General features: G+C 41.2%; 1 protein-coding gene across 2 annotated transcripts in view; it reads left to right on the plus strand.

Annotated features, from left to right (window-relative positions):
• Positions 1-27,820, plus strand: part of TBXAS1 (thromboxane A synthase 1) — a 243,912-nt gene that overhangs the window by 167,997 nt on the left and 48,095 nt on the right. For both annotated transcript variants that reach the window (XM_082778122.1, XM_082778123.1), the window contains exon 10: positions 5,969-6,283. In XM_082778122.1, the coding sequence (XP_082634248.1) occupies positions 5,969-6,283 (315 nt within the window). The remainder of the gene's footprint in view (positions 1-5,968; positions 6,284-27,820) is intronic.

Consider the following 27,820-nt stretch of genomic DNA (forward strand, 5'->3'; position numbering starts at 1 on the left):
TGGGAATCTGGAGCTTGGCTGGATTTTTAAAAACAGGTTAGACAAACAGCTGTCAGAGCTGGTTTGGCTGATCCTGCCTTGTGGTGAGGGGATGGAGTAGATAAGTTGCTGAATTCCTTCCAGGCCTCTTTCCCTGATGCGTTGGTGCTTTCTGCCTTAAACTCTTTGAGTCCGTAAATCTGTTTTCATCCTAGGTCTTAAAGGGGTTTCTGAGATCATCATTAGCTTTTCCTCATGGGGTTTTATAAGATTTGATGCGTGTTGTACCAATTGTACAGACGGAGAGTTTAAAACTGTATTCTAAAAGCAAAAAGGGGAGTGTAGCTCTAAGCATCCTGGTTTCTCTGGTGGTCAGTGCCTTGACCACAAATTCATATTGGCCACTCTGTAGATTCAGTAGCCACCTCAGCCAATAAAATCTGTGTTATACTTGGATTTATACTCGCTCTTGGTCACATGCAGGAGACATGTTTTACACTTTCCACGCTGAGGTGCTTTCAGCAGTTTGCTGACACACCTGCCCCTTCTGTGGCCTGCGCAGCATTTCAGAGAGCATTTCTGTGATATTGTTGGAGGGACATTTCTTTTTTCTTTCAAGTAGAAAGCAAAGGCATTGGTGTGGCTTCTGACATGAAATACGGTGTCATTCAGTACTCATAGTGCTCTCTTACTGCAGTGAACTACAGCCAGAAACTCCCATAGGGGTTTAGAAATGGTAATGTATAAAAATATCAGAACAAGCCCAAACTTACGCAAAACCTTCCAAGTCTGGGGTTTCACTACAGATGTTAAGATCAGTCTGGGCTGCTAAAGGCTGCTCCACTTTCCAAGTGGCACTCGGTGACTATTTTTTTTTTTGCTTTAAATTTATGCAGGTTTTTAATGTAAGTTATATTGCTTTGTAAGACATGCCTGCCCTCAGACACTCAGCTCATTTACAATAAAAACATTGCAGTGGTTCCGCCAGCTGATGTTAACAAATGCAAACAAAACAGTTTTTTTCTGCCAGACTGAAAACCTCCCAGCCACTCTCGAACAAGGGCAGGACCCTGCAGTTCAGCAGGCTCTGGATCCTTCCAGGGCTGAACATCATCCACAGGAGCATGATGCCTTCAGCCTTCAGGCGCACAAATTTGAGGGCTGTCAGCTCTGGCCTCACAGTTAATTCCAGCTTCTGGGTTCAAGCCCAAGGCAAAAGGAAGCTCTCTCATAAAGGTTTTGGGGCATAGTATATTGCAGAGAGATCGGCTTTTTTCATGATTTCACTGAGAAACCAAATGAAACCTGCTAGTGAAGTTGTGTGTGACCCTTTCAAAGAAGTTTGGCAAAATCATAGTTTTAGTGGGACTGCATTTTGTATTTCAGTTCAAGAGGATCTGGGTAGCTTCTGCAGTACTTTACTGATAACTTCAGGGTGACACCAGTGTTCTTACCTAAAAAGATCTTTGTCAAATCAAACTTATAAAAAGTGACCTGGAAATAAACTAATATAGCAGTGTTTTTATGAGTTTGTAGGAAGCTAAAGTAATATTTCAGAGAGATGTGAGTTTTATACCGGTCAGATAAGGACTGTGAAGCTTAGTTTCTGCTTTTCTGAACTGCCATCAGAGCATTGCAGAAAGGCTAGGAGGGTCTGCATAGCTTATTGTGTGTGGTATTGTATTAACAGCATCACATTTGTATGACTTTTGCACCACAGCAAGTGCTTTACAGAATACTAATCAATCACGTCTTCCAACTTGCTTCCTTACTTCATCTTTAACTTGCTTTTCATAGTTCTGGGTTCAGGATGGGGAACTGAACTATCAGAGTGGTACAAAATTTAAGTACAGTTAGCAGAAAATTGAAGTTAAATCAGAGCATTAGGAGCAAAACTTCCAACTGGTATACATTTGATAGTTTTCCTTAAGTAATATTTCATTTCACCTTGCATAGGAGTCACGTGCCTCAATTTCTCTGTTGAAAACATAACCCAAGGGTCTCCTGGATCCCCAAATCAGCAGTGAACTTACCGAGAGGTTGGCCAGTATATCAATCTTTGATATGAAAATGCAGTTCCCTGTTTAGGATGGGAAGAGCTGGAGACATCCCCTTCCCCCCAAGACCCATGTCTCCTGTGAGAAGAGTCACAAGAGTGATATCTCTCTCTTCTTTTGACAGCTGTAAAACTTAAAAGCGGTGACTTAAGGAGGGGTGATAGATACTGGCAGACTGGCCTTCCCCAGTATAGCACACATCTATTCTTCCAGTATGTAGTGTGTAGCTCGTTACGGTTCTGTGCAGAATGATTTCCCTGCATGGCCAGGTGATGCTTAAGGAGACTAATGAGAGAAATGATACAGCCCAGAACACTGGTGTCAGGAAATATATTGCAAGGTGTCTATCTCGGGGAAGCTGAAAGCAGGGCTTGTCTTATTATATATTTCAAAGGGGATGTCTGTGTCACCACCAAGTTAGACATGCACCCTGTCCCATACTGCATTGAAATTACAATTTTTCAAATAGTATCTTTCATTTCGATTTTCATTTGCTTAATGATAAACTCTGTGTTGTACCAGGGCAAAACAAGAGCCTGTCTCACTGACACACCATTCTTTTGAAGCAGAAACTTTTTTTCCAATGCCATTGTAATGTAACTATGCAAGTGTCAGAGGACAGGATAGAACCTATTATGGGCTTTTGCTTATTGTAAGGAAAATCAAACAAATGTCCCTGATGGAAAAAGGAAGCCAGCAGCCATATGTGATGACCAGAGAATGTTTTTGTTCAGTGACACTTTCAGTACCTGGTTTGTTGTCAGACTGAACTGTCTTTTTTATTTATTTTTTTTTTTATTGCTGTCAACCTGAGTAGAGAAAAAAAACGTGAATTTTCATGAGATACCTTTTTCTCATTTCCAGCACTTAACAATCCAATTATATTTGGTTTTATGCTAGTGTTTGCCTCTATTGCCATTGTTAGGTTTTTGAGTCAGAGTGATTTTTCTATCCTGATGGTGCGGAAGAAAAATATGTTTCATTATGACTGGTTATAACCCTGGAAATCTTTTCTCTCGCTTGGGTTGATGACTATTTTTTATGTTGCATTCTATACTGATGCCTAAAGTGAAGTAGAATGAACCATAAGGAAGAGAATCTTTGCTAAAATATAGCTCCTTGAACGGTGTAGAATTATCTTGAACAAAGCTTGTATCTTTCCAATTTTATGCTTTTTTCCTCCCACTATTGCTCAAGTAGTTTTTACAAATGAATGTGGTTTTTGTCAGGATTGTTTATGAAACCATTGTTCTCAGCAACCTATGCTCACCTGCGAACAAATTGCATAGCACCGATAAGGTAGCTAGTTGTTTCTAGACTGGGTGACCTTACAAGCAGATTCTGTAACAAGACAAGCTTTTAAATTCCTAACCAAATATATTATGTGAGTAATAAAAAGAGCTCCTCAAAATGGCCACAGAGGCATTTCGGAGCACGTTCTTGGGAATATTCGCTTATGCTAGCATTAAGTTTGCTTTCAGCAAAAATTCTCATGAATGAAATTTCATTCACTTGTCATTATGATTATGACTGTACTATCATGGCAATAACCATATGCTGTGTATAAGACTGGGACCTGATTTTGTCTAAGGTTGGAGAAACATCTTCAAGGGGCTCCGGAGAATGTATTGTCTAAATATAAGACCAGTCTCAGCTTACAGTTCATGACTGGGGACTGCAAATCCTTGGAGAGCAATGGGTTTGTTTACAAGAAAATTCACAGCTAGAGAAGGATGAATGCTAGAGAAAGATGAATCCTACTCCAAATGTGATACTATCTGAACAATATTATATTGCAGGGGTACAACTCCAATGAACATAGATGTAATTAGACTGTTATAAAGGTAGTTTAGGTGATGATGACTAGTTGTATGAATAAAAGGGAATGTTAAGCTGAGGCAGGGGAAATTTAGGCTTGACATCAGGAGGGGCTTCTTCACAGAGAGGGTGGTTGCACACTGGAACAGGCTCCCCAGGGAAGTGGTCACTGCACCGAGCCTGTCTGAATTTAAGAAGAGATTGGACTGTGCACTTAGTCACATGGTCTGAACTTTTGGGTAGACCTGTGCAGTGTCAAGAGTTGGACTTGATGATCCTTAAGGGTCCCTTCCAACTCAGGATATTCTATGATTCTATGATCTCTACAGATGCAGTTCATTACTATACTAGACTAGTGTATATCCACACACTGATGAACACAGTAACCCAAATATACATACCAGAAAGCCCCCTGAAGTGTTGGCCATGCCTAGGAGCTGGACTGTCTGTCGTATGGTTTGTGGATTCCTAGCTTGTTAATAAAGCCCCTCCTGGAAACATTGCATGAAAGTTTTAGCTGTGCACAGCAGAAGTATGCATGGAGTCTTGTTTCCTCCAGTCTAAAGGAAAATACATGATTAGTGGTATCCTATCACTGGGGCAAAGTGGCCAGTTTGAATCTGGAAACTGTGCCTAAGTCTAGGCACAAGGATTTATTTGCAGAGCTGGAGCTTGTTCACAGAGCTCAATGTGTATAATGCTGCTTTGTGTGCCTTCACTTCTTGGGAGGAAAAGCACGTATCCTGTGCCTTGAAGGTAATGCCATTTGGCCAATTTGTAGAGTCCTTCAGCATGTGATGACTAGCACTGGTTACTATCTGGATTATTAACTCTTAGGTGTAGCAGGGTACAATATGCACTGTGGACATGGGTACAAGGTACATACTGTACACATGCAAAATGAAAAGTTCCTGTGGAGAGGAGGGAGGGAGCAGTTAAAGGCACAATGTATTAATTCCTTGTATTACTCAGACCCCAAAATAACCAAGTCCAAACAGTTTGTTGGCAGCAGAGAAAAGCACAAGACTAAATATTTCTCCTCTTTTGTTGTCTCACTGCTCTCTTTTCCCACATCATGTCGAAAAAAATATCTGATTTAAGTCCTCTGACATTTGTAATTAATTACTTCTTCCTTACTTTTATCTTGTTTGCCTGTCCTTTACTCTGGCTTTCCCATTTCTTCCGCATCTCTCATCAGATCCAAGAAATCATTGAAATGATTCCTTTTTAATAGATAAATAGCTCTACAGCATTTTTCTTTTTCTTTTGAAGAAAGACTTAGCCCTTTCTTTTGTCCATCCCAGTGCACAAGTTGTCATGTTCTGGCACTGCAGTCACTTGTAAGTCCTTGAGCTATCATGTATTCTGTTGGTATTTGAAGAATTGAAAATCAATCACATAGTCTTATGGCTTAGGTTCAGCACAATTCTATTATGCCCACTCCCAAAAGTCAATTCAAACCTTTTGGGTTATATTTCAAAGCCTAATCAAGCTTGCTGTCCAGGCTGGTTTGGAGTCAACTCATTCTTATCCATAGGTCTGTTTATTAGAGTTTTTCTGTCAGAAACTAGTGCAAAAGAAAACAGTTTTCATAACAGTAGAATCATTCAGTGGACATTTTGCAATGACAAGCCACCCAAACAGGTTTTTGTAGTACAGGAATGCTTACTGTTGTAAAGCATTTCTACAAATACTTAAAGAAAAATAAAACAAACAAACAAACAAAAAACTGGGTTGATATGCATTGATACAATAATATTTACATCTGTACTTTCTCATTAAAAGCACCGTTTATTGAGATCAGTTTTTTAGTCCTGTCTTATTAAATTGGTACAGGAATTATTGTAGATGCAAACATAAACCTAGGTGATCTTTCAGACTTTGGATCATGTGAACGAATGGGTATGGTTCCTCCAAACAAATGGGCCAAAAAGGTGATGACATTTCCAGGTGGTTTATAAAAGTCTCTTTTTTCAATGAAAGATTGGTGGCCATTCTGTCGGAGCTGAGCACACAGTATAAATAGCAAACAGCTCTCTCCTTCCACCCCACATGGGAAAAGACACCACTCTGTGTCTCAGTCTTTGTGCTTCTTCTCATCCTGTATTCTGCAGAGACGCAGAGATTTTCTCCAGTGGATGCTCGACTCCCGCAACTCAGCTGACGCCTTGGCAGCTGGCTGTTTTGATGTGATCAGTCCAGCCACCACTTCCAGCCAGAATGAGGTGCCTCCTGCTGGCAAGACACCATCTGAAAAGGTTCAGAAGATGTTAACGGAGGATGAGATAGCAGGCCAAGCTTTTCTCTTCCTGATTGCTGGGTACGAGACTACCACTAGCACCCTGTCCTTCGCCACGTACTTGTTAGCCACCAACCCAGAGTGCCAGGAGAAGGTGCTTCAGGAGATAGACAAGTTCTCAGCAAAACATGTGAGTACAATTCACGGGCGTGGAGGGAGCAAGGCAATGTGGATATCATGCCAACATGGCACCTGAATGACCCCGGTTTGCCTCATTTGTATACACATCTTCTATTAACATATCAAGATTTTACATGACATTACCTTAGTTTTCCTCATTTTTAAGTGAAGGAAAAAGAGGGGAAAGTTGTCTTCTCAAGAGCTGGGCTAAGTGGTGCTTTGAAAAGAATAGTATTCCATCTTTGCTGATGGTATGTCTTCTGGTTTTCTGTCAGACTGGCTTATGAGAGATAGAGTACCTACATAAAGTAGAGGTTTTTTTTTTTTTCAGGTAAAAATTCAACATTGTTCTATACTAGGGGGTTCTTTTTGTGCTTTTACTTATTTATTATTTTGAAACTGTTACATGATGTCACTAGAGCATCTGAAGAGATGACTTGGGAACTTTGTGTCACGATGGAAGTTTAACCTTTACAAAACATTTTGTGTTGTTGAAATAAACCAGCTGTGGGTGGATTCTAAAACTACACAGTTTTATATTTTCCTGTTTTCCAGATACTTTTGTTCCTTTTGTGGTGAATTTTATTTATTGATCTTTGCAAGAACACAAAAAGAGTTATGATTAATCATAAGCTTCAATGTCTTGCTTTAAATATTCATATTTTAACATTTCCTTTAGCAGCAGAATATGTGTACACTTTGAAAAAATCACAAATATCTAATTATCTTATACTGATTTTGAATGGTTTCTCCTTTGCTTTCTGTAGTTATCAAATATGTTCATATTTCCTGTAGTCCTGTTTTCCAGTATTTTGTGTATCTAGCAGACTACGTTGCAGCCATTCTTCTGCCCTACACTCTCTGCACAGGTTGTTAGTTAAGAGAGTTCAGATTGAGTGGCTTGATCATCTTTTTGGTGAACTCTTTTATAATGGATCAAGAGGGTATCATGAGAAAAATGAAACAAGGATGAATACCTTGCAGGATTTTAGCTACTGGATTTGCATACAGAAACCCTTAATGATACAATTTTGGGAGTTTCATATTTTCCATGCATTCCATGCGCTGCGTTGTACTTACAGATGTAGAAAAGTGTTGCATGATTATCTGTTTGGTTGGTAATACAAAGTAAATTCTTGATTATGCAAGAGCATGCCCATTCAAAAGCTACTGTTTCCCTCCTTTTGCTTGGGTAAGCATAGAAGCCAGGATTTCTGCACACAGAAAACATGTTTTGTCTTGCATGAAGATGTTCTGAAAGTGGTGGTTCTCCATCAAAGATTCCTTTTGCTCTGAGGGTGCAGATAGACAACAGCAGAGAGGTTACTACTGAATGATCTGGCCCATAGAGCTTTTCCCCACTGCATGCTTCATATACCTCTGGTAGGAGTTAATACAATGAAACCAGTTATGTGCTATGTTCCAACTTACAAACTTACAAGACTTGGTTTATATTCTTAGGGTATTAGCTCTACAACACTCAAGCTGAAGTACATTTACTTGTTTCATTCAAATACAGACCTAATTATGCCCTCATGTCCAGTTCAGTTAACTTCCTTTAGGATTGCAAAGCTGTGACGGTGCAACCTGGCCTGAAGTAAATGCAGTTTACTGGTTAATGCGGATGGTAGAATTGCACATAGAAATTCCTGTTATGTAGCCCCAAGAACAATATGTTTTAACTCTTCTCCACTTCTTGAAAACTGTCAGCTGAAGAAACTAAAGTGAAACTGCTGGGAGAGATGTCTAAATATGATAGGTACATGATGTCCTTCCTATGCGTGGTCCATAGATGAGTATAAGAATTAGTATACTTTTCCACGTAAGTGCATAGAAAGCTGATGAGCTATATTTGCCCTGCAAGCTGTCATTAACTGACTATTTGCAGACATTTTGTATAAGGAGACCATCTACATGGCTACATCTGCGTTAACAAGCAGTGTGCTATTGTAGACACAGATTCACAGTCAGGCACAGCTGGCAGGACTGTTGGGTGCACACTGTACACATCTCAGGAGAGTTTATTTTGGGTTAGTTCTAGTTGGTCCTGTGTACCAAAAGCCCTTCAGTTGTTGGAATCATCCTGTGGTTTAGCTGTCATTAAAGGAACCTTGGCTGTGCCCTTGGAGACTGCAGTGAGAATCAGTGTGAGAGACTTGCTTGTATGTGTGCTCCTGATCCAAGCTGGAACACTGACCTGTCCTTACGTTGCATGTGGTCCATCTGAGCTGTCACTCATTGTTATTAGTATTTCAGTAATAATTCAATTCAAATGGATAACATTTGACTCTCTTGATTTTCTGACAGAAATGTTTGGCTAATAATTTCAGCCTTGCAGCATCTCGGAGAGGTTGTGGAGCTAGGAATAACTGTGACAGAGAAGTTAAAACTTGATGTAGAGAGATGGCACTCAAATGAGTGATTTTTTTTCAGGTCTGCACTGCACCACAGTCTGATCCCAAACCATGCTGTTCCATGCCATGTATTGATTGGAAGCAGTTTTAAATCACTTCCCCGTACTTTCCTAATTCTCAGATTTAGCTGAGAATGTATATGGCTGTATGGCCAAGGAGAAAAGGGAGAGAAGGATAAATATTCATGTGCTGTCTTTTATACCAGGAAATTCATAGTTCTAATCTATGTAGCCCCTTTCTTCAAAATATGTCTTTTTATAAACAGTGTATGATTTGAGGGGGGACAATACACTGTTCAAGGAGCCTATTCCAGAATAAAGAAAAGGATGCAGCAGCTCAGTCCCCTCAGTGACTGTAATTAACTACATTTAGCCCAGAAAAGAAGATCTATGCGGACAGTTTGCAAGTTACGGGAGCAGAAGCTATTTTAAAACAGGGAATATATAGATGCTACGTTCATTTGTCATGCAAGGGAAAGAGAGGGAGGGGGAATAGCAGCTACAGGCTCACAGTTCGTTATCAAGTCAGTTGCTAAGAAATTTGATTAGGTTGTAGTCTGTGCTCAGCACATCAGCTTTGCTCTTATCAAAGTGCTTTGCAATTTTCCAAAAGGGTTTTAGAAGGCCAAAACATGGAGAATGGTACAGCCAAGTTGTTTTGACAGGTGGCGGAAGACTGCTTTGATTTGCAGATATGCAAGTGTTAAACACAGTACCCGCTCCATCCAAATTTATATTCAGGTAATTATAACGACTAAATGCTCTCCACCATGTCCCCCTTCCTTCCTCCAGCCGTTTCAGTTGCCTCATGCAGCATGTTTTATTGCCCTAATTTGTGGTTGTAGAGCTGCGGTCTGATTTTACAGCAGCTGCTGCATGTCATCCTGGGGATGGCTGTACTTTGGTGGTAGACAGAGTGATTTATTTAGATAGATCTAGTTTATACGCTAATTTACTAAAGTTTATAAAGACATGTGGGAGCCATCTGAGTAAAGGTGCTATAAATGACAGGCTCGGTTCCAGTTTTTCTGACACACCAGCCAAAAACTCAACGCATGGTGACCCTGCCATAGCCTGAAGGAGAGCAAGATCAGCACATCTGGGCGTATCTGCAGTTGTTTGGTGGCTCTGGGTTTCATGCTCGAGGATACCCCTGAGTTTGCTCTGATCTTCATCTGTCTTTCTTGCTTAGCGGTTACCTTAGTAGAGCAGGGCAGCACAAGTGAGAAGGAGAAAGCTGATGCCCTGCTGTGTTGGACCCCTGTGCTAGTGTGGTTCAAGCTGCTGTGGTGTGGAGCAGGAGCAGTAGCTTGGGTACTGGAAGTAGGCTGGCCCCGGTGTTATGCTGGGAGCCGGGAGCCTGGTGGAGAGGCAAGTCCAACTGGACGTGTCATACTGATCTCCTGTGTCCTGCCACATTTGTGTCAGCCCTGTCCTGGAGACCTCTCTGCCACTCTCCAGCTCACCTGAATGCACCGTAGAGATGGCACTTCCACGGAAGTGTCCTCCAAAAGTAATGTCTGGAGTGGGTTGTCACCTATTTTTAATTTAATTTAATTTACCTCCAGGACCTTCCTCATCTGTTTGTCAGAGGGTGTTTTTAGGTCTTTTATTGGCTGGCATAACATGGAGGCTGGATGATGTCTCTTTCCCTGGAAATGAGGAGAGGCACCTGGCCCATTTCAGGGTCTGTGGATCAGGCAAACAAGAGAAATCTCCACTGTCAGTTGTTGTAGAGAGCAGTACACACACATTATTACCCTCCACACCCCAATCTGGATCTTTGGGGTGTAGGGAGGGACAGCACAGAGCTTTTCACCATCTCTGTGGAAGGAGAGAGACAAAGCAGTGTGTGACTGCTGTTACCACGCACCACATCTTCCCTTGGGGCTGATGTAACAGGCACAGTCTTGGAGGACACACAAGTGCCTGGAACGCGTTGCTGGTAGGGGAAGTGATTAGTTATTCTTGCAGTCATGTCAAGGTGTGTGCGGAGGCAGCATGGTTCAGGTGCTGTGCACTGATTTAGGAGATCAGAGGCCTTGCTACTAACTTCTTATTGAGCCATCTGTTGGGCTGTTTGTTTCAACTCTGTCTGTACAAGGAGCACAGTGTTTCTAAACACCAGTGAAAGGTGAGGAGAGGTAGAGATTCTTGTTTAAAGTGTGGAATACTGATGATATCTAGCTTTCCATATAGCTCTTCTCATATATATTAAAACTGGTTCTGATTAGTAAGTGATTATTTTAGCAGTAGTAATTTACATTTGTTAGTCCCAGTGTCTGCTCCAATTGCATTGGAAAAGATGAGTTTAAGCATAATTTCTCTAACAAATAGACTGAAATTAAAATCATAGCGACTGATATGGCTTGGTCCTCTTACTGAATCCTTTGGGAGTGTAGTACATGCCCCATGAAAGGACATCCACTGAAGATAAGATGGAAGTATTTGCTGCAAGCTTGTTGCTGAGTGTGCATCTTGCTTTGATACTGTGAAGGTAAAGACTGAATAAAGAAGATGAAAAGAGAGTTAAATATGAGCCAGTGGGGGCAAGACACCTACACGTGTATTTGCATGAAAGAATGTGACTTTCTGCAGAGACCAGAGGTTTGGTTCCAGCAGAGTCGCAATACATGTTTGGTATTCATGCAGGTAGGATGGTGTACATGAGTTGAGAAGCTGGCATTTAGTTTGTATATACCAATAAAAGAAGACAGGGAAAAACAAACAAACTGGTTGCTATTTCAAGGACCAGATTATTTTATAGGGTTTGTGGCTGACCATCCCAGAACTGTTAGAGGCCATATGATTGTGAAAGAGATGTTTTTATCCACATTAACCAGGTGTGAAGGAGTACACCCGTGGTTCTCACCCTCTCCATTTCAGTCAAAAAGGATCCCTGTGCAAGCTGTTAAAGAGCCCTTCAGAAGGCATGTACTTCATGCACAGGGTTTGCACTTGTGGCTGATTATTTGGTTGTAAAAACAAGCTGCTTTTTATTTATTTTTGGTGTGTGTGTGCTTAGCAGAAGCATAGCAAGCCTGCAGCAGACATTCCTTTTGGACAGATGGACGCTTCCTTCTGAGCCCCACTGCATCCTGGGCTGCTCTGCCTGCTCACAGTAGTGCACAGGGGAGAGAAAAATTGCTTCAGCTTCCATGTTGGGGATTCCCTTTATATGAGGTCTCTTTCCCACCTCTTTTCTCGTTTTAGCATTTTAATGTCTCCATTCCTCCCTCTTTCCTCCCTCTTCTCAAGCCTGAGTCATTCCCAATTTTAAATTAATATATATATATATATTTGGCTTTACGGGACTACACGATTTTAGAAAGAAGAAGTAATGGCACAAAATAACTGCAAAAACATAGGTGATCGAGTTAACTTCTCATAAGAAGTTATTTGTTGCCCTTGGGTGAAATGTGGTAAGTGGCTGTGTATGTGCTCCTAATCTGTTGCAAAGTAAACAGATCGGGTTAAACCACCAAAATGAGGTCATTATTTTCTGGAGGGAGAGAAAGCAAGAAGACTTTGAGGAAGTTTGAGGAAGGCAAAAGAGGTGTAAGAATGAAGTTCTGTGCCTCCCTGTAATGAAGAAATGCATACTTGACAGTGCCAGGCATAGACAAATCTGAATTTTTATCTCAGATTCAGAAATAATTTAACTGCTCATTCCCAGTGAGAGACAGCTGTGTCTTGCATTAGCTTATGGGAAGACTTGGTGCTTATGAGTTTTGTTTGTCAGGCCATACCTACACAAACCTTTAGCTATTACCTAAAGCACCATGTGAAACGGTTGTATTAAAGGCTTAGTGCTGGTTATAGACCCTTGCTCAAATATGTGAGAAATGTTTTGCTGCACCAATACGCAAGGCTGCAGTGGCTCTTTACCAGTCAGGAGAGCTCCAGAGAGGCTTGGGGAAGCAGACTCACTCCTCCTTGCTGCTAATGTCCAGGAATACCTTCAGCTGCCCCAGCAAAGGCGAAGGGGAGAGCAGGAGTCAGGAGGAGTAAAAAAAGAAAATAACGGTAAATAAATGAAAGGGCAGCTATTACTGTAAAATGTTAATTGAAGACTGCAAGACCAACAGGGTTTTCCACTCTATTTTAAAAATGCTGTGTGCACCTCTTAGTTATAAATAATGCAAGAGCTGCAGAGATCCCATACTGTGTTAGAGGGCACTGCCATGGACTTTCCTTTGAGCTTTCTTGAGTCTCTAAGAAAAGAGAAGCATGGCTGGCCCCTGCCTTTGCTGTGCCATGACTTTAGGACAAGCAGTGTGAGGAGGAGTTGCTGCACAACTTGTCGTGTCAGGCATTTTTAGAGAATCATAAAAACTCCAGAACGCTGTTGCACATGCGATAGGAAGAGGGACAAAGACAAGCAGAACGGGGATATGGCCAGTCTATGGATAAGGGTAGGAATGCATGGTTTGCCCAAAGTCCATATCAGAGCCATAGATTTAACTGATCATTTAAGTTAGGGCCCTAGCAGGTTTTCCTTACAGTCTCTGGTAACTGTTGGTTCATGAGAGTTAGAAACATCAGCGTGTGGAGGAATGAAGAGCAGAGTTAAGTCCCAATACGACTCTACTCCATCCAGTTTCCTATTAACACTAGTGTAACTATTCAGCGCTGCAGTGACTTATACCAACGTTTTCACCACTGGCAAGAGTCCATAAATTTTAAGTACACTTCAAAGTCCTGAGATACCCTCTCACTATTTAAATGAAGACTTGGAGGTTTTCCTTTAATGGAAAGAAATGTTCCTATTCTCATAAATATTCGCTTTTCTATTGCTCTATGACACAGGAATATTTTCAATATGTCTAATTGAAAATGTCAATTGCACTATATTTAAATTGCATTTCCTGCTTGTCAATAATATTGAATGATGCCAGCCCACAGCCATCACAATCCATTGTTTCATTTATGAAAAGGTACAGCTTAATTCCATTATAACTGCTGTGTGTGGTCAGTTGTGACTGGACTGGGTTGAACTGGACTGATACATAAGCCCCTCCTCTGTGATTTACAGCTATAAACCGTGCTGTAATTTATCAAATGTACTGGGTGTGGGCAGCGGCTCATCTGGGGTAACTTGGCTCATCATCACTGACTTGAGTGCAGTCACACTCTGGTTTATGATTCTCTTCATCACACCGAGGAGCTCCTTCACTGATGTCCCTGCAGTCTAACAGATATGTCACATTGTAAAGGAGAGTGTGCATTTTCAGAATTTTCCCTTCCCATAAAATGCCCAGAGAGCAGTGAGAGGTAGCACCATTGTCACGGTGTCACTGTGCCTGATTGAGTGCTTTATATTTTTAAGCTGTTTATGCAGAGAATCTCCTTGGTAGCACAGACTGCTTTCTCTGAGCATTAGTGAAAATGAGAGGTGAAAGTCAGAGAGATGGCACTGTCAGGGAATTACCCACAATTTGCATGAATTTGGTGCCTTTCATGCAGTGTCTCAAGGCACTATGCTCTCAGAAGCTGGCAACTACAGAGACTAAGCTTCACTAAGCAAATATTGCTGACGGTGGAGGCTTGCATTTATCAAGGGAGCCTGAATTGTAAATAGTTTGCAAAAAAAATTCCACAGAAGAGAGTCACTGTTACACATGCATACACATATACACACACACAAAACATACAGAAACAGTAAGCACAAGCAATGTTTTATCGTGTTGCTGTTTATTCTGTTCCAGGAAACGACCCTCTTTAATTTCTTTATTTGTGTAAGGAAATGTTACAGGGCCTCACAGCCTTCACAAGTGTCAGCTGTCAGCAATCAGTTTTGTTGTTAACAAATAAAAACATGCTTTTAAACGTGTAGGGACTGAATGCTGTTGGGTTATATTGCTGCGGTTCTTCACACAATTGCTTGATGTCTGAAATCAGTTAATTAATCACTCATGCTCACCTCTTGGGCACCCACTTTGACACAAGCTTGCTCCCAGACTCAAATGCTGAGGGGAAGCAACCAGGGAAAAAGCTCAGGCTCAGTGTGCCCACTGTGCAAGACTTCACAGGTATTGCTTTACGTGGGTTGCCATCTGTCCCAGGTACCTTCACGGTGCCTGCTGGAAAAGTTGTCCTGGGAGCCTTCCTGGCAGATCCCCGTTGCCACTCCTGCTGCGGTTTGTAGGCACCACCATTGCCCTTCGGCAGAATTCTGGGCAAACAGGAGCGTGTCCAGCCAGCAGACACGTGAGGGCAATTATTTCTGCTATGCATTAGTAGTTCTCACATGCTATCTACAGGTCTCTGCTCTCCACAGGTCCCTCTTTAAAAAATAAGTACCTCCTCAAGATTCAGGTTATTTATAATATGTAAAGAGTTGAGCTGGTCGGCTGGTAAGTTTGGGTGTGCTTTAGAAATGCTTTGGCTTTGCTTTCTTGAAAAGTCTACTCTTAGCTTATAAAAACAAAGCCAGTGTTTTAAACCCCAGTGGTATCTTGGCATTGTCCTTCCTTGATTTTTCCAAGAACCCTACTGAAAAGACAACCTGGGTATGAAAATATATATATATTTCTTTTCTGGGGAAATCCTTCTGACAGCTGAGAACTGGTGATTCTATATGGCGAGGAATTAGGTGCTGTCGAGACTATTAACGTGCCCATATTTCACAGAATTTTATTTATTTTTTGACATTATAGGATTCTTTTCCTCCTCTCTCCAACAAACTAATACATATATATATATATTTTCCATTTGTTCAGTTCAAGCTTATCAGTCTCTTGCCCATGAAGTCTAATTTATCTTTTGCTTGCAATGTCACATGTTGCTCAGTAACTCTACCTTATTGCTATTCTTGAGCAGAACTGAGTCTCAGGTAATGTATGCTAGACAGATACTCATTTTCACCCCTGAATTTTCCTGGTATTTTGCCATTCTCATAATAATTGACCCACTATCTTTGCTGCAGGGTTCATGTTAAAGAATAAATTTTTCTAGTGACATGGAACATTTAATGGTGAACATCTTAATAATGCAGTACTTTGAATGCTATTAGACAGATTTCCTCAAAGAACAAGTAAAGGGAAGGATGCATCTTCCCCATTTTTGTTTCCCCCCTCCTCCCTATCTGAGGCTTTCTTGGAGGAAAGAGCATATTTGGTTTTAATCTAAGGAAAAATACAACTGCTGAGTAAGAAACTGGTTACAATTTTCTTCAGATTTGTATCCCAGCTGCTCCCAAATACCACTCTGGACATTATATAGCAATCATCATGCTGCCCACAGGGACAGTGAAAGCCATATTCATGCCAACATCAGTGTTTAATCAGCGCTAACTACTATTATCAGTATTGTCTTTTTAGCTGCAGGTAGGTAACATTATTTGCAGAGTAGAGCGTAGTTCCAGGTAGAATTAGTCGATCAAATTTTGCACTGGGCAGTTGAGCCTTGCAGAAGCGAATAACGAGATAAGCCCAAAGCAAAGTTAATTGCATCTCTGCCATGTCTTTGAGACAGACATACTCTTATCAGTCTTGCCAGAGGGGTTATGTTTGGCAGAAAAAGAGGTGTACACTGTGTGACTTCTCAGGAATGGGGATGCCCTTCCTAGGTGCACTTGCTTGATCTTTTGATGGCAGTCTATCTAGCAATTAGGAGATTTATGTGTGTGAAGTAGGGAAAGTACAGAAAGGTGTTTAGACACTCATATGCATCAATTTTTGTTGGGGTTAGGCAACAAAAAGTTTTCCAAAAGGTATGTGCTGCTGGGCTGTAAGTACCTAACAATGAAGAGGAGGACAGCCAGCTTCAGGTACAACCACAGATGCAAGAAACTGGAGAAACTAAACCATCTGGCCTCACTGAATTTACAAATGATAGAGGGTGGTCTTGGGTATATGTGTCAGGACCCCACACTGTATCTCAGCATTAACAGCCAGTATCATTCATCAGGCAGGAACTTGTTTCCTGGGGAATTTTAAACACTAAACTAAACAAAAAGCATTTCCAAGCTCTTTATTAGTTAGCATCCAGATGGAATGAGATCCTCCATGTGCCCAGGTTAATAGGCAGGTTCTTCAGGTAAAGAATACCTTGGTCCCAGCATCTTCATCTGCTGCAGAGATCACCACTGAATTGTCTACTTCTGAGATGCTTTCAAGACTCAGGGATAAAATCTTACTTTAAAAGTACTGCTCAGGACAATCGTGACTCCTGAGATCTGTGAAAACAAGTAGCACTTTCATGGTAAGGACTTTTCATGGGCAGAGGAAGAGAGGAGAGGTATTGCTGAACAGCTCATAAACCAAAAATGACTAACAAGTCATATGTGTGTGCACACATGCCTGCATATGAGAGACGGAGGGAGAAAATGAATCATGGTTGAAGAAAAGAAGGTCTTTCATCTGAAAGTTCAACACAGATTCCTGAATTGCACATATTATACGTGTAAGGTGTGAAAGCTGTGCTGAGGAGAACACACGCCTAATTTGTTAAGAAACGGCAAAACCCCAGCAGCAACCACGACGAAATTAAACTAGTATTCAACATATTCATAGCTTAAAAATGATCTTAGCTTGTATGAATGTGAGGTCAAAATGGAATTTTTCCTGCAGGTATGTACATAAATTAGGTAGCATTAATAGGAAGTAACCAGTCCATTTATTTGTCAATAAGCATTCAAAGTGAAGGCTGAATGAGCCTGTGCCAGAAGGAATGGAAACTAGTTTGCATTTCATGATTATGTAAAGCAGTTCTTGGTAGGATGAACTTCTTGTGACCTCCTCTACTTTTTCCCCCCCTCCCCCATCTCCTACCACCCTGGCAGCACACATATATATATTTAAATAATTTCCATTCTTAACAATGTGTTTGTGTGTTACTTTTAATTAGCATGAGATGGCTTTTGTATTGTTTCTCATGTTTATTTTTATATTTCCCTTTTAATGTGGAATGAAAGAAAAGGTGGTATTTCTGGGTGTTCCCTTGCTCTAAAAATGTAGTGGTCTTCCAGTGATATGAGGAAACGTTTCCCTGCTTAACCAGATATGAAGACTGGTGCAGAGGGAGTAGTCAGGAAGATGCAAAGAAAAGTAGGAAACTCAGTCTATCTGGGGACTTTTCATACCAGTTGATAGGTTTTATTGTCTCAGAGTATTGAATTCCACCTTTTTTTTTTCTTTTTTTTCTTTTTTTTTACTGGTATTGCAAACAAATATAATGCCTGACTTTCAAAAGAGAGAATAAAAGTCTGTTCCAGAATCAAATCCTCTACAGCAACTTCAAACTTTTAATTCAATATAAATAGTCATGTTTTGCATCTTTTAATTACTGTCACAAAATGTCTTCTATGAAAGTGGGCTGCTCAGAAGTAGGACTTGACTGCTGTAGGAGCAGATGAGATATGTGGTCAGATCTGTGGTCAGTGGAGAGAGTTTTTATACCCTAAAACCTTGATTGCCTGTAGAGACTGGACTGCTGGTTTCTAGCTAACTCGTGGTGGATTAATAAGTGTTTGAATGAAGACTCATTTAATATCTGGTACCAGACCCTGTAGTTTCCTTAGTCAGGTTTCAGATGTAGTGAGACTGAAAACTCAGTTGCTTTCTCAGTCCTTGGAATTATCCTTTGTGGCTGCCACTGAGGCACAGTGCATTAGGACATGTTGAGGACAATGCATTAGGACAAGCAGAATTCCTTGTTATATACTGTTATGCCTCATCTTTCCGCCTGTATGAAACTTGTGCTTGCAGGATTCAATAGAATATTCATATTGTTTTCAAAATAAAACATCTTGCTTTTGTATGCGTCTGAAACAAAACTGAATTTGAGTAGTTTCTGTTAGTAAGTGGGAGAAGAAAATGGTTTGGTTTGGTTTGGTTTGGTTTTGCTTGTTTGTTTGTTTAATGCTCAGCACACCTTCTGGTCAAAAGTAGAAGTGGGTTAAAATGATTTTGACCTTGTGGTGCAATAGACATTTAAATAAGCTTTAACATCTTTCTCAATACTCAGACTTTAAATCTAAAAGAGAAAATTGAGAAAAACTGGAGAATTTCTGAGCATTGGGCAATTATCTGCAGCCCGTTACTGCTGTCATTGATCTAAATGAAGGAATAAGGAAGTAACAAGATGTCAGAAAGCCATATCATGAGCAGGAACAAACCACTTTTAAGAGCTCCTGCTTTTTGGAATTTGTTTTCAAGACACATCAAGTTTATATGCACTCAGGATACGATATGAAGAAGGTTTTGTGCAGTCAGGAATGAAGATTTAATAGCCTGATAAGTAGAGAAGCTTATAGATAATTTCAAGGTGTTAATCTAACCTTGCTGTGCCTTTAATCTTTTGGCGTTCTGGAGAATGTAAAAAACAAAAGCTGACTGTTGTAATATCACAGAGTAGTCATGGAGAAAAAATTTCTTCCAGCAGAGCAGCTTTTAAATAAATTATTACTTTCTTTTTCCATGATGGGGAAAAATAACTGTAAAATGGATTTAAAGGAAAGTGAATTTACTAAGTGTCCTGCATCTTTCTTTTTCACTAATTAGTAACAGTCAAACGCTCTTGTTCTGCAGACAGTGACTACAAAGGAAAGGATAAAGAACTTGGGAAAGACTCTAGAGCTGAAATAATTAGGCAATTTATCATTTAGGGTAATTGGACTTGTGCAAAGCAGTGTTATTTACCGCTGGTTTCCATTTCTTCTAACTGGGTGTGAAAAATACGGCTACATTGATTGGGAAATGCTCTTGGTGCTTTTTCCAATATGCATTGTGCCAGAGACTTTCAGTTCAAAGTGTGGTGTTCCTCCCAGTGATTTCTTTTCCCTCAGTGATCTTCAGAAGCAGCGTTCAGCTTCTAAAACCTCAAACCGAAATTAGATTAAAGTGCCCAATATGGGGTCAGAAATGGGAGGGAAAGAGAGACGGGTTTCCACCAGGGAATTTTCACTTAACAAATGAAAGCCTTTGCTTTGTTTCAAAGGAAAAATTGCCAAGTGGAGGCACATCTTAATCACATCGGTAGCCAGCTGAGATGTTTATGCTAATTTCCAAAGGTATGTAAGTATAGGAATCAGGGGGTCCAAAACTCCTGCCTCTGTGATGTGAAAAACATGCATTTAAGCACCACTGGCAGATAGCTCTGATGTTGTTTCAGTTTAAGGGAGAAGTGGGGGATCAGTCGTGAAGGCTTTACTTGAATTTCACCTCACAGCTTGCTGGCAGTATGAATGCCCCTTCCCTTTGATAACCGGCAAATTCTGGGCATTTAGAGTGCCACTGGGTTCAGCCTTGCCAGAGGCTGAGTTTTCCTTTCAATCTTTAAGGTAGAAGGCACAGCTACCCGTTTGCAGTGCATCAAATCATTGCACTCTCCCAGCTTTCTACTATTGTCCTCTGTTCTTGAAGATGATGTCTTCACAAGCAGCTTTGTTTGTGATGGATGCTCCAGAAATGCCCAAAGTCTCTCAATTTCACCCACCAAAACATCTGGTACATGGCGGAAACCCAGTGCTAAATTTCCACCAGGCCCCAGGTATGGCCCAGGATGTCACATCGAGCTCCGTGGTGCTGGCACCCAAGTGCTGAGGTATGTGTCCCCAAACTTTGGGTAGTGAAGGCAAAATACTAGGAGAAATTGTTATTTAAAAGTGATTTTGCTCTACCCACCTGGTAGAAACCAGCCAGCAGAGATCCCTGCTGGGAGGAAAAGTGGGGATTAAAAAAGGTGATGTTTTTGTCTTTTGTCTTTTCTCCAAAGCTGTTTCTCCAGGCCAGGTTAGATGTGTTTCTGAGACCACGCCTGCTGTTTCCTGCTTGCCTTTGTTTTCCTTTCCTGTTCGCTTTGCTTCTCTCCTCAACATACAGGTCTTTGCAGAGACACTCACAGAGAAACCACTCTGCCTATATACACCTTACACGTAACCTTGCTTGTTATTTTGCATTGTGACAGTCTTGTGTGCTTTGCACAGGGTCGGTAATCCTTATTTGATTCTGTAACAGAGCTTACCTGGTTTTCATATTTACCCAGAGAGATGGGTAGTCACTTTACAAACAATTTGGAGCAATGTTTAGCCCAAGTTCTTACTGTCAGGCAAGTAACTTTTTCCTTTAGATTAGCTCCACCACTTCAGCTCTGCAGGTTTCTGCTGGTGGGAGCAAGATGTTGCATCTTTTCTAAATATTTTAAGTTATTTTAGCACTTTTAATACATTAGCACCCAAATGATACGTAAGTACTAACCTATGAATGTATGTACAGGGCTTGTAATATTAATGGCCCTGCTTTTAGCGGTGATCTCCAGGAGGCACAGAGAATTTAAAAGTTTTGGTGTGGGGAAAAAAAGATCTCATCGTGCACTATTTGCATGTTCTTGTTGATTTAAATGCCACAGAAATCTTTTGTAAAACAATCTGTTGTTAAGCCCATGTGTTTAAGTAAAAATACATGGATTTTCATCACATAGAGATCTAAATCACTAAACTCACTAGGTCTACTGGTGTGCTCAGATTAAAGGATGTGCATCGCCCTGTGCAAGGACAGAAATGCGAATAATCTTTTTCTTAGTGTTTTGTGTAGTCCCACAAAGCAAACATTTCCATTCTGCAGGAATAAAAAAAAAGAGATATTGTCTATGAAATTAATTAAACCATAGATTTTAAGTTTAGGAGTTCATTACTGTGCAGTCTAATCTTGTGTACAACCGAGGGCATAGGGCTTTACTGAATTAAATCTGTTTAAATTAGTATATGTTTTAAAGAAAACTCCCAGTTGTTTTAATTAAATGGTGTAAAATGTCTTTCCTGACTTTGAAAATGAAGAATCCCAAGAAAAACAAGTGAAACAAAATGCTGTGGTAATCTTTTTAATTATTCTTTTTCCTTTGTTGCAAGTTTGGCTGTTCTGGAAATGTTGGACAAACCTGTCTTCAACATATTGTCCTTACAGAATTGTGGAACCCTGCATATTTTGCATTAATTAAACATATAAATCCTACAAACTGTGTGCTGGGTAATTGCAAACCAAGAGCCTGCTTCTTGGTTTCCGTTTATGTCCTTTCATCACTCCTGTAATGAGAATGGACTGTCAAGGTGTGCGCACAACATTCCTGCACTTATCTGCAGTAGTATTGCCATCACCTTATTCCTGCGTGATACCATCTTGTTAGCACATAAACAAGCGCTTGCAGCTATGGCAAGGCTTGTTTATGCTGCCAGAGTAGGACCTTAGTGTAACTGAGGATTGGGCTCCAAAGACATCCCTTGTTCTTACAGTCCTGTTACTTAAAGGAAAGCAGTAAGACTCGTCTTTGCTGGCAAGGAGCAGAAAGCAAACCAGTAATTCAAAAAATGATGAGAGAAAGAAAAGACAAAACATGACAAACACCAGCAAGTTTTCCTTCTTTATTAGTGGAAGAACATGGATGTTTTTTGTCATGCTGTGTGCTTTGATATAAGAAGTATAACTCATGCAAAAGATTGTTTTATAAAAGTTAAAGATGGGGTGGAAACAATTGTTTTATCCCTTTTGGTTCACACTGCCTTCTTCTATATTCTCAGTTGGACTGAAGTAGGAACCTTGATAGAGGAATGCAGTGCAGATTATTTGATTAAATTTTGGATCTTGCTGGAGGTTACATTCAGTTTGTAGAGTGGTGATATCCAGATGCCTGTAACTTAGGAAATCTGCAAAGACTTGACCCAAAGCCTTGGGAGGGTGTTGCTTTGGTTCAGCTCCTAAGTGAGATCAGTGCTGTGCTTTTGTTACCAAGCAGCTGCTGGAGCTGGGCTCAGGGTTGCCGTTGTGTGCTCAGCCCCCAAGGACCAGCTGCTCCGCTGTAAATTGGGGCTGGTACTGAGGGGGAGTGAGAGACACAGTAAACATGCAGAGTAGCAGTAAATGACAAGAGGGATATGATATGTAACATTAACCAGGCTCAGTGTTTGCTTAGGTTGTAGAATGGTCTTTTAAATCAATCTTTTATTATCAGTTGAGCCTTAGCAGTGCACTTAAATGGAGAACAATGCAAGGACACAGAGACTTGGTGCAAAGTGAGCATCCTGCTTTCTTTCCTAGATCTGATTTTATAAGAAAACCGTAGATAGATCCATATCATAACATGCAAATGTGAACTTTTCCCATGTTTGGCAGTATTTGGAACTGGGCTCTGATTTCATCCCCATTCCTAACATAAGGATTCATCTCAAGTCACCAGTCCTGACATTGTGCAAAAATCAGGCTGGGAAATATCACACAAGGAATCCTCCTGCTCCTGCGTGGCTTTTCTGGCATCAGTCAATTTACCACAGTTTTGTTTAATCTCTTCCAATAGTTAATAATCCTTCTCCTAAATAAAGATTGTGTTTGTTTCCATTTTGAATGTATTGCCCTCAGATTCCCCTGAACTTCCATCATTCTTTGACTGCTGGGCAAAAGGCCTTTTGGATATGAGAGGTATTTTCTCTTCGCTGCGCAACTATAATTGTATTCTGCAATGTTATCACCTGGTAGTGTTTTCTTGTAAAATTCTAAGTGCCTAAAATTTTTTTTGGTAAAGTTTCTTTTGTAAAAGTTTTATTTATTTGTTAATTTATGTAAGAAGTTAGATAGTCTGTGTGCCTGTTTTCGGAGGTTCACCTATGTTTTTTTAACATCCTTCGGACATTGGAATTTGATAGAGTATTCTAACAGGAATCTCCACCAATGTGAAATATTACCCAGCTTATTTCACAGACCTAGTTTTGCTTCGTGCTCACTTGTTTCAAGTATTGTAGCTGTCACTGGAGTTCAATGTTTCTAAGTGTTTTTAGATCTTTTTGTCAAGGTATTATTTTCCTGTTTCTGTAGTTCTATAAATAAACAAAGAGAAATTAGCTGGAAAGAGTTGGCACAAGCAGTGGTTTGGGGTTTTGATTTTATGGGAAAACAGTGACACCAGATCTCTTAACTCCCACCAAGTCAAAACATTGCTGTAATGCTTGCTTGAAACTGAATTGAAACATGAATTCTGTCTTTTATATTTTTAGTGTTTTGGATTAAGGAAGTAATAATTTTAATCCCACTAGTGCTCAGTCTTTGCAAAGATGTGTGGTAGCCACGAGTCACTTGCTGTGCATATGCAGATATGCAAATTTTAAGCAACGCATTGGCAAATGCTACCAAGCCCTTGTGAGCATCTTTTTACATCTAAATATGTGTGTGATTACATATTTGCTGTGTCTGATGCTGAACTATGCTACGGGCTGGTAAGCATAGACCAGGACACCAGCAGGTGTTTTTTGAAAAGGTCTTGGGAGAACTTACTTTTCCAAGTCTGCCTTAGGGAGAAAGGTTTCAATATCCATGCATTAGCCAAAGGGTGCAGCTCTAATGGTGCAGCATGCCTTTTCTCCTGGTCCAGCTCTGCGTTGCTGTCAGCCATGCAGTAATCAAACCAAGCTATGGGGCTTTAACCTCTTCATTTCTGGACTGCACAAGGCAAAAAGAGAATCAAACAAGCCCACATTACCATCTGGAGCTAATGAGTTTCTCCTACCGTGGTAGGAGATACTAGACTCGATTCTGGTTCATCCTGCTAAGCTAGAGATATTAAATGGAGCTGCTTGGTTTTGCTGCAGGAGGGGAAGGCTGCAGGAAATTAATTTACATTGTTCTTCAGAGTGATGCATGAAACAGATTTGAAGTTAAAAATCCATCAGGGCTTGTGGATGTGTTTTGTCTAGACTTGGAAAAGGGAGAGGCAGAGCTGCAAAAACAACATGCAGAGATATAATGTGCAGCTAAACCCAAAGCACTGGAAGAACTGGACAGTCACTAGTTAAAGCTAGTTAATTATTTAAGAAAAAAATTATGAAGTATAAAATATTCAAACTGCCTGTGTCTGATGCGTGCCATCGCCACAATGGCACACACACCTGGATTTTAAATTCTTGTGTGTTTATTACGTTTTTTAAGTAAAGATATTTTAAAGCTATAGATGGAATAATATTATTTGTCAAGCATTAATAATAAACAAAACACGTGGGAGGAACTTTTTGATTTGTTTCTTCCAAAGGGAGATATGCCTGCTTCCCTTAAAATGAAAATCATTTACAACGTTTCTTAGCTCTCTCGGAAATGAATAACTTACTAAGTGTTGTGATAATTGTGTAGAGAACCCATTACGGTAACACAGTGTAGCTACAAACTGACTGGGAAATTGGTGCCTTGAGTCTGAAATTACATGTTGCAGTTACCAGGCGTCATTTCAGATTAGCTGTACCTGTCTCGTGGGCAGCTTACAAGGAGCCACGTTGGTGAGTCAGAGACCTACCATTTTCCTCCCTTAGAAGCTGGCCCGGCATAGAGGGCTTAACTTAGAAACAAAGGCGACATAAAAATGAGGCTACACCGAGCTAGTGAGCCCAGGGACAGGGTCTGCTAGAGAAGCAGTTAGTTGGAAACCTCAGCAAAAAAAAAAAAAAAAAAACCTCCTGTAAAAACTTAGAGATGGCATTCGGCAGCTTGCGTACCCAGTGACAACTCTCGAGTACCTGGCACTCGCCTGAGCCCTCTGTCGACATCTGTACACCTGCTCTTAGCAGGCGGAAGGCAACATTTCTCCTACTGTATCTAAAAATGGCACTTCTCACCAAAAAGAAAAAGAAAAAAAAGAAAAAGAAAAAAAAAAGGGCTGTTAGTCATGGTATCTTTGCCAAACTCCATTTACATGCTGGCTGCTTGAAGTCCCATCTGCAGCGCTGATTGCCTGACATCAGTTCACTTCCTGTCCTAAACTGCTGAAAAATCCCAGCGCACAAAATGCTGGCCCCCTGAGTTTTTGCCAAATCAGTGACCATCTCCCCACCTCTGCCCTGCCATCTCTCAGCTCACATTCCAGCAACCTACCATCGTAGGTCTCCATCGCCATCTCCAGCATCTGCCGATGCAGGTAAAGCTGCTTTGGGTTGGACCTTGGGATGTGGCCCAGCAGACCTCAAAGCTAGCACTTTCCAGCTTCTCTGCTTTTGATGCCACATACACTTGCATTCCTGCAGCTGTGATCTGAAGTCAGGTCGTGACCCGTAACATCATAACCACTGCCTGGTGTGCCTGAGTGGTTTGAGTCACCTTGCTCGGCAGGACTACATGTATGGGGAAACGTGTTTTGAAAGTGCACTGAGATCCTTCAGGGTATAAGTTTTGTAAATGGCAGATGTTATAAATCCTGACTGCCTGATGGCAGGCACTGGAGTGGAACATTTTGTCATCAGTGCTTATTATTTCAAGATTCTTAATTGGTTTCATTGATAATTTTGTTGCACTTGAATGTTCCAAATGCTTAAATATTTCAGTGCAATATTGTTTGGTGAAAAGTCTCTCTGTTGTATCCAGCAGGACATAATACCGAACTCCAGATAGTGGGAAAGTGGTGGTCACCATCCCTTTTGCAGTTCCAGATGGGAGCTGCTTTCTGAGTGCTGATGATCCTTCTCATCACGACCAGTTGCAGAGCACCAAGGTGGCTGGTTTAGGAGCACCAGAAGGAGGAATGGTGACAAGGCCTAGTTTCCCCCCTCTGCGTTGAACGCAGCATTTTTCCTTCAATCTCTAGCCTACCATTGAGGCATTCCAGCTGAATACACAGGAGCAGCCCAATTCCCATTGAGAAAGGTTTCAACTAAATGTGTTTTCCAGTTTCAAACAATTGTACCTGGAAGAGGCTACCTGTGGTGCTTTTTTTCTCTCCTTTCCACTTGTGCTGAGGGCAGCTGGTTCCCATGTCACGGCTGGAGATTGGTGAGGCTCCCTTTTGTGTTTGATGTGCACATCTCAAGCTCATGCCTGCCTGGCCCACCCTGGTCAGACGTGCCCCCAGCATCTGGCTACTGCTTGCGTGTTGTGCCCACATACACAGACAAGCCAGTGGGGCACTGGGCCCATTTTCATCCTTCAGAGCCCTAACAATAGCTCATGTCCAGGCTAAAACCTGTCCTCAGTCACAAGGGTTTTCACCAGAGAATATGGTGTGTCTAGTTTGTATATAAGAAAAAAGAAAACCAAACCACCAAAACCCTTTTAAATCCCGCTTTGAACGACTATTTATTTAAACCATAGGCCTGATGCTGAACGTCTGCTGTAAATTGATGGTATAAATTCCCTGTTTGCTTCAGCAGAGAATTTGGCTCTGTGCCTCGAGACTTGTAAGAAGGGAATGTTTTAAACCTATGGTTAATAGACGCAGCACATTCATATCATTGCTTTAATCAGATTACTTTTTTCTTTTCTCTTTTCTTTCTTTCCCCCCCCCCTTTTTTTTTAGACCAAGATGTTGTTTTTTTTCAGAGTCCCATTCCTTGAATGTTCCCCATAGGTGGAATGTAATTAAACTCCACTGGCATCTCCCCCTGCTGGGATTTAGACGAGGGACAGATCTTTAGGAAGCATAAAACAAATACTGTGAAAAAAAAAGAAGCCTTGTTAGAAGAGTTGCCAGAGAATCAGCTCTGCTCCATTTACAAGCTGATTTTGAAAATCTGCCCTTTCTCTTTTTGTGAATTAGTTTCTAGAAATCGTTAATTAATCATTTAAGTACCAGGGGCAGGGGGGGAGCCCACCAACCTTTCACAGCTCGAGCTCTGCTTGTGGGCTGAGAGTTCACACGTTGAGAAGCACTTTCTTGCCTCAAAGCCTGGCTTTTGCTTAAAATAACTCAGTGGGGCAGGCATTGCCCTGGCGGTGTCAAGGAGGGAAGGCCCTGACAGCAAATGGACACCGTGACGGCCTTGTTGGCCCTCAGCATGCTGCTGTGAGGGGTGGCCTGCACCAGGCCAAGGACACGGGGCTGCTCCATCCCTGGCCAGCTCAGAGCTTGTTCCTTCTGCATGGCCCCATGAGCTGTCATAGTCTGGCCCCAGTCTGCTTCTGCCCACGATGGCTGCTCCTCAACCACTGCTCCCAGGCTTTGCCGCAGCTGGCACCAGTGCAGGAAGATAAAATGTGGGACTTGCTTCTTGCTTCAGGGGGCATACATGTGGAGTGATCCTGTCAGCTCGGGGACTACTGCACTGTAATAGGGACCTGTCTGTCCCCAGATATTGCTTTACTAATGGCTATCAGAGGCAAAAGTGAATTGATGATAGTTTGAGATCAGTTCCTAGTGAGCTGGTGTTTATATTGCAAAGCAAACTGCACCTTA

The sequence above is a fragment of the Aythya marila genome, assembly GCF_965140915.1.
Source record: "Aythya marila genome assembly, chromosome: 1".
In the NCBI taxonomy this organism is placed as follows: domain Eukaryota; kingdom Metazoa; phylum Chordata; class Aves; order Anseriformes; family Anatidae; genus Aythya; species Aythya marila.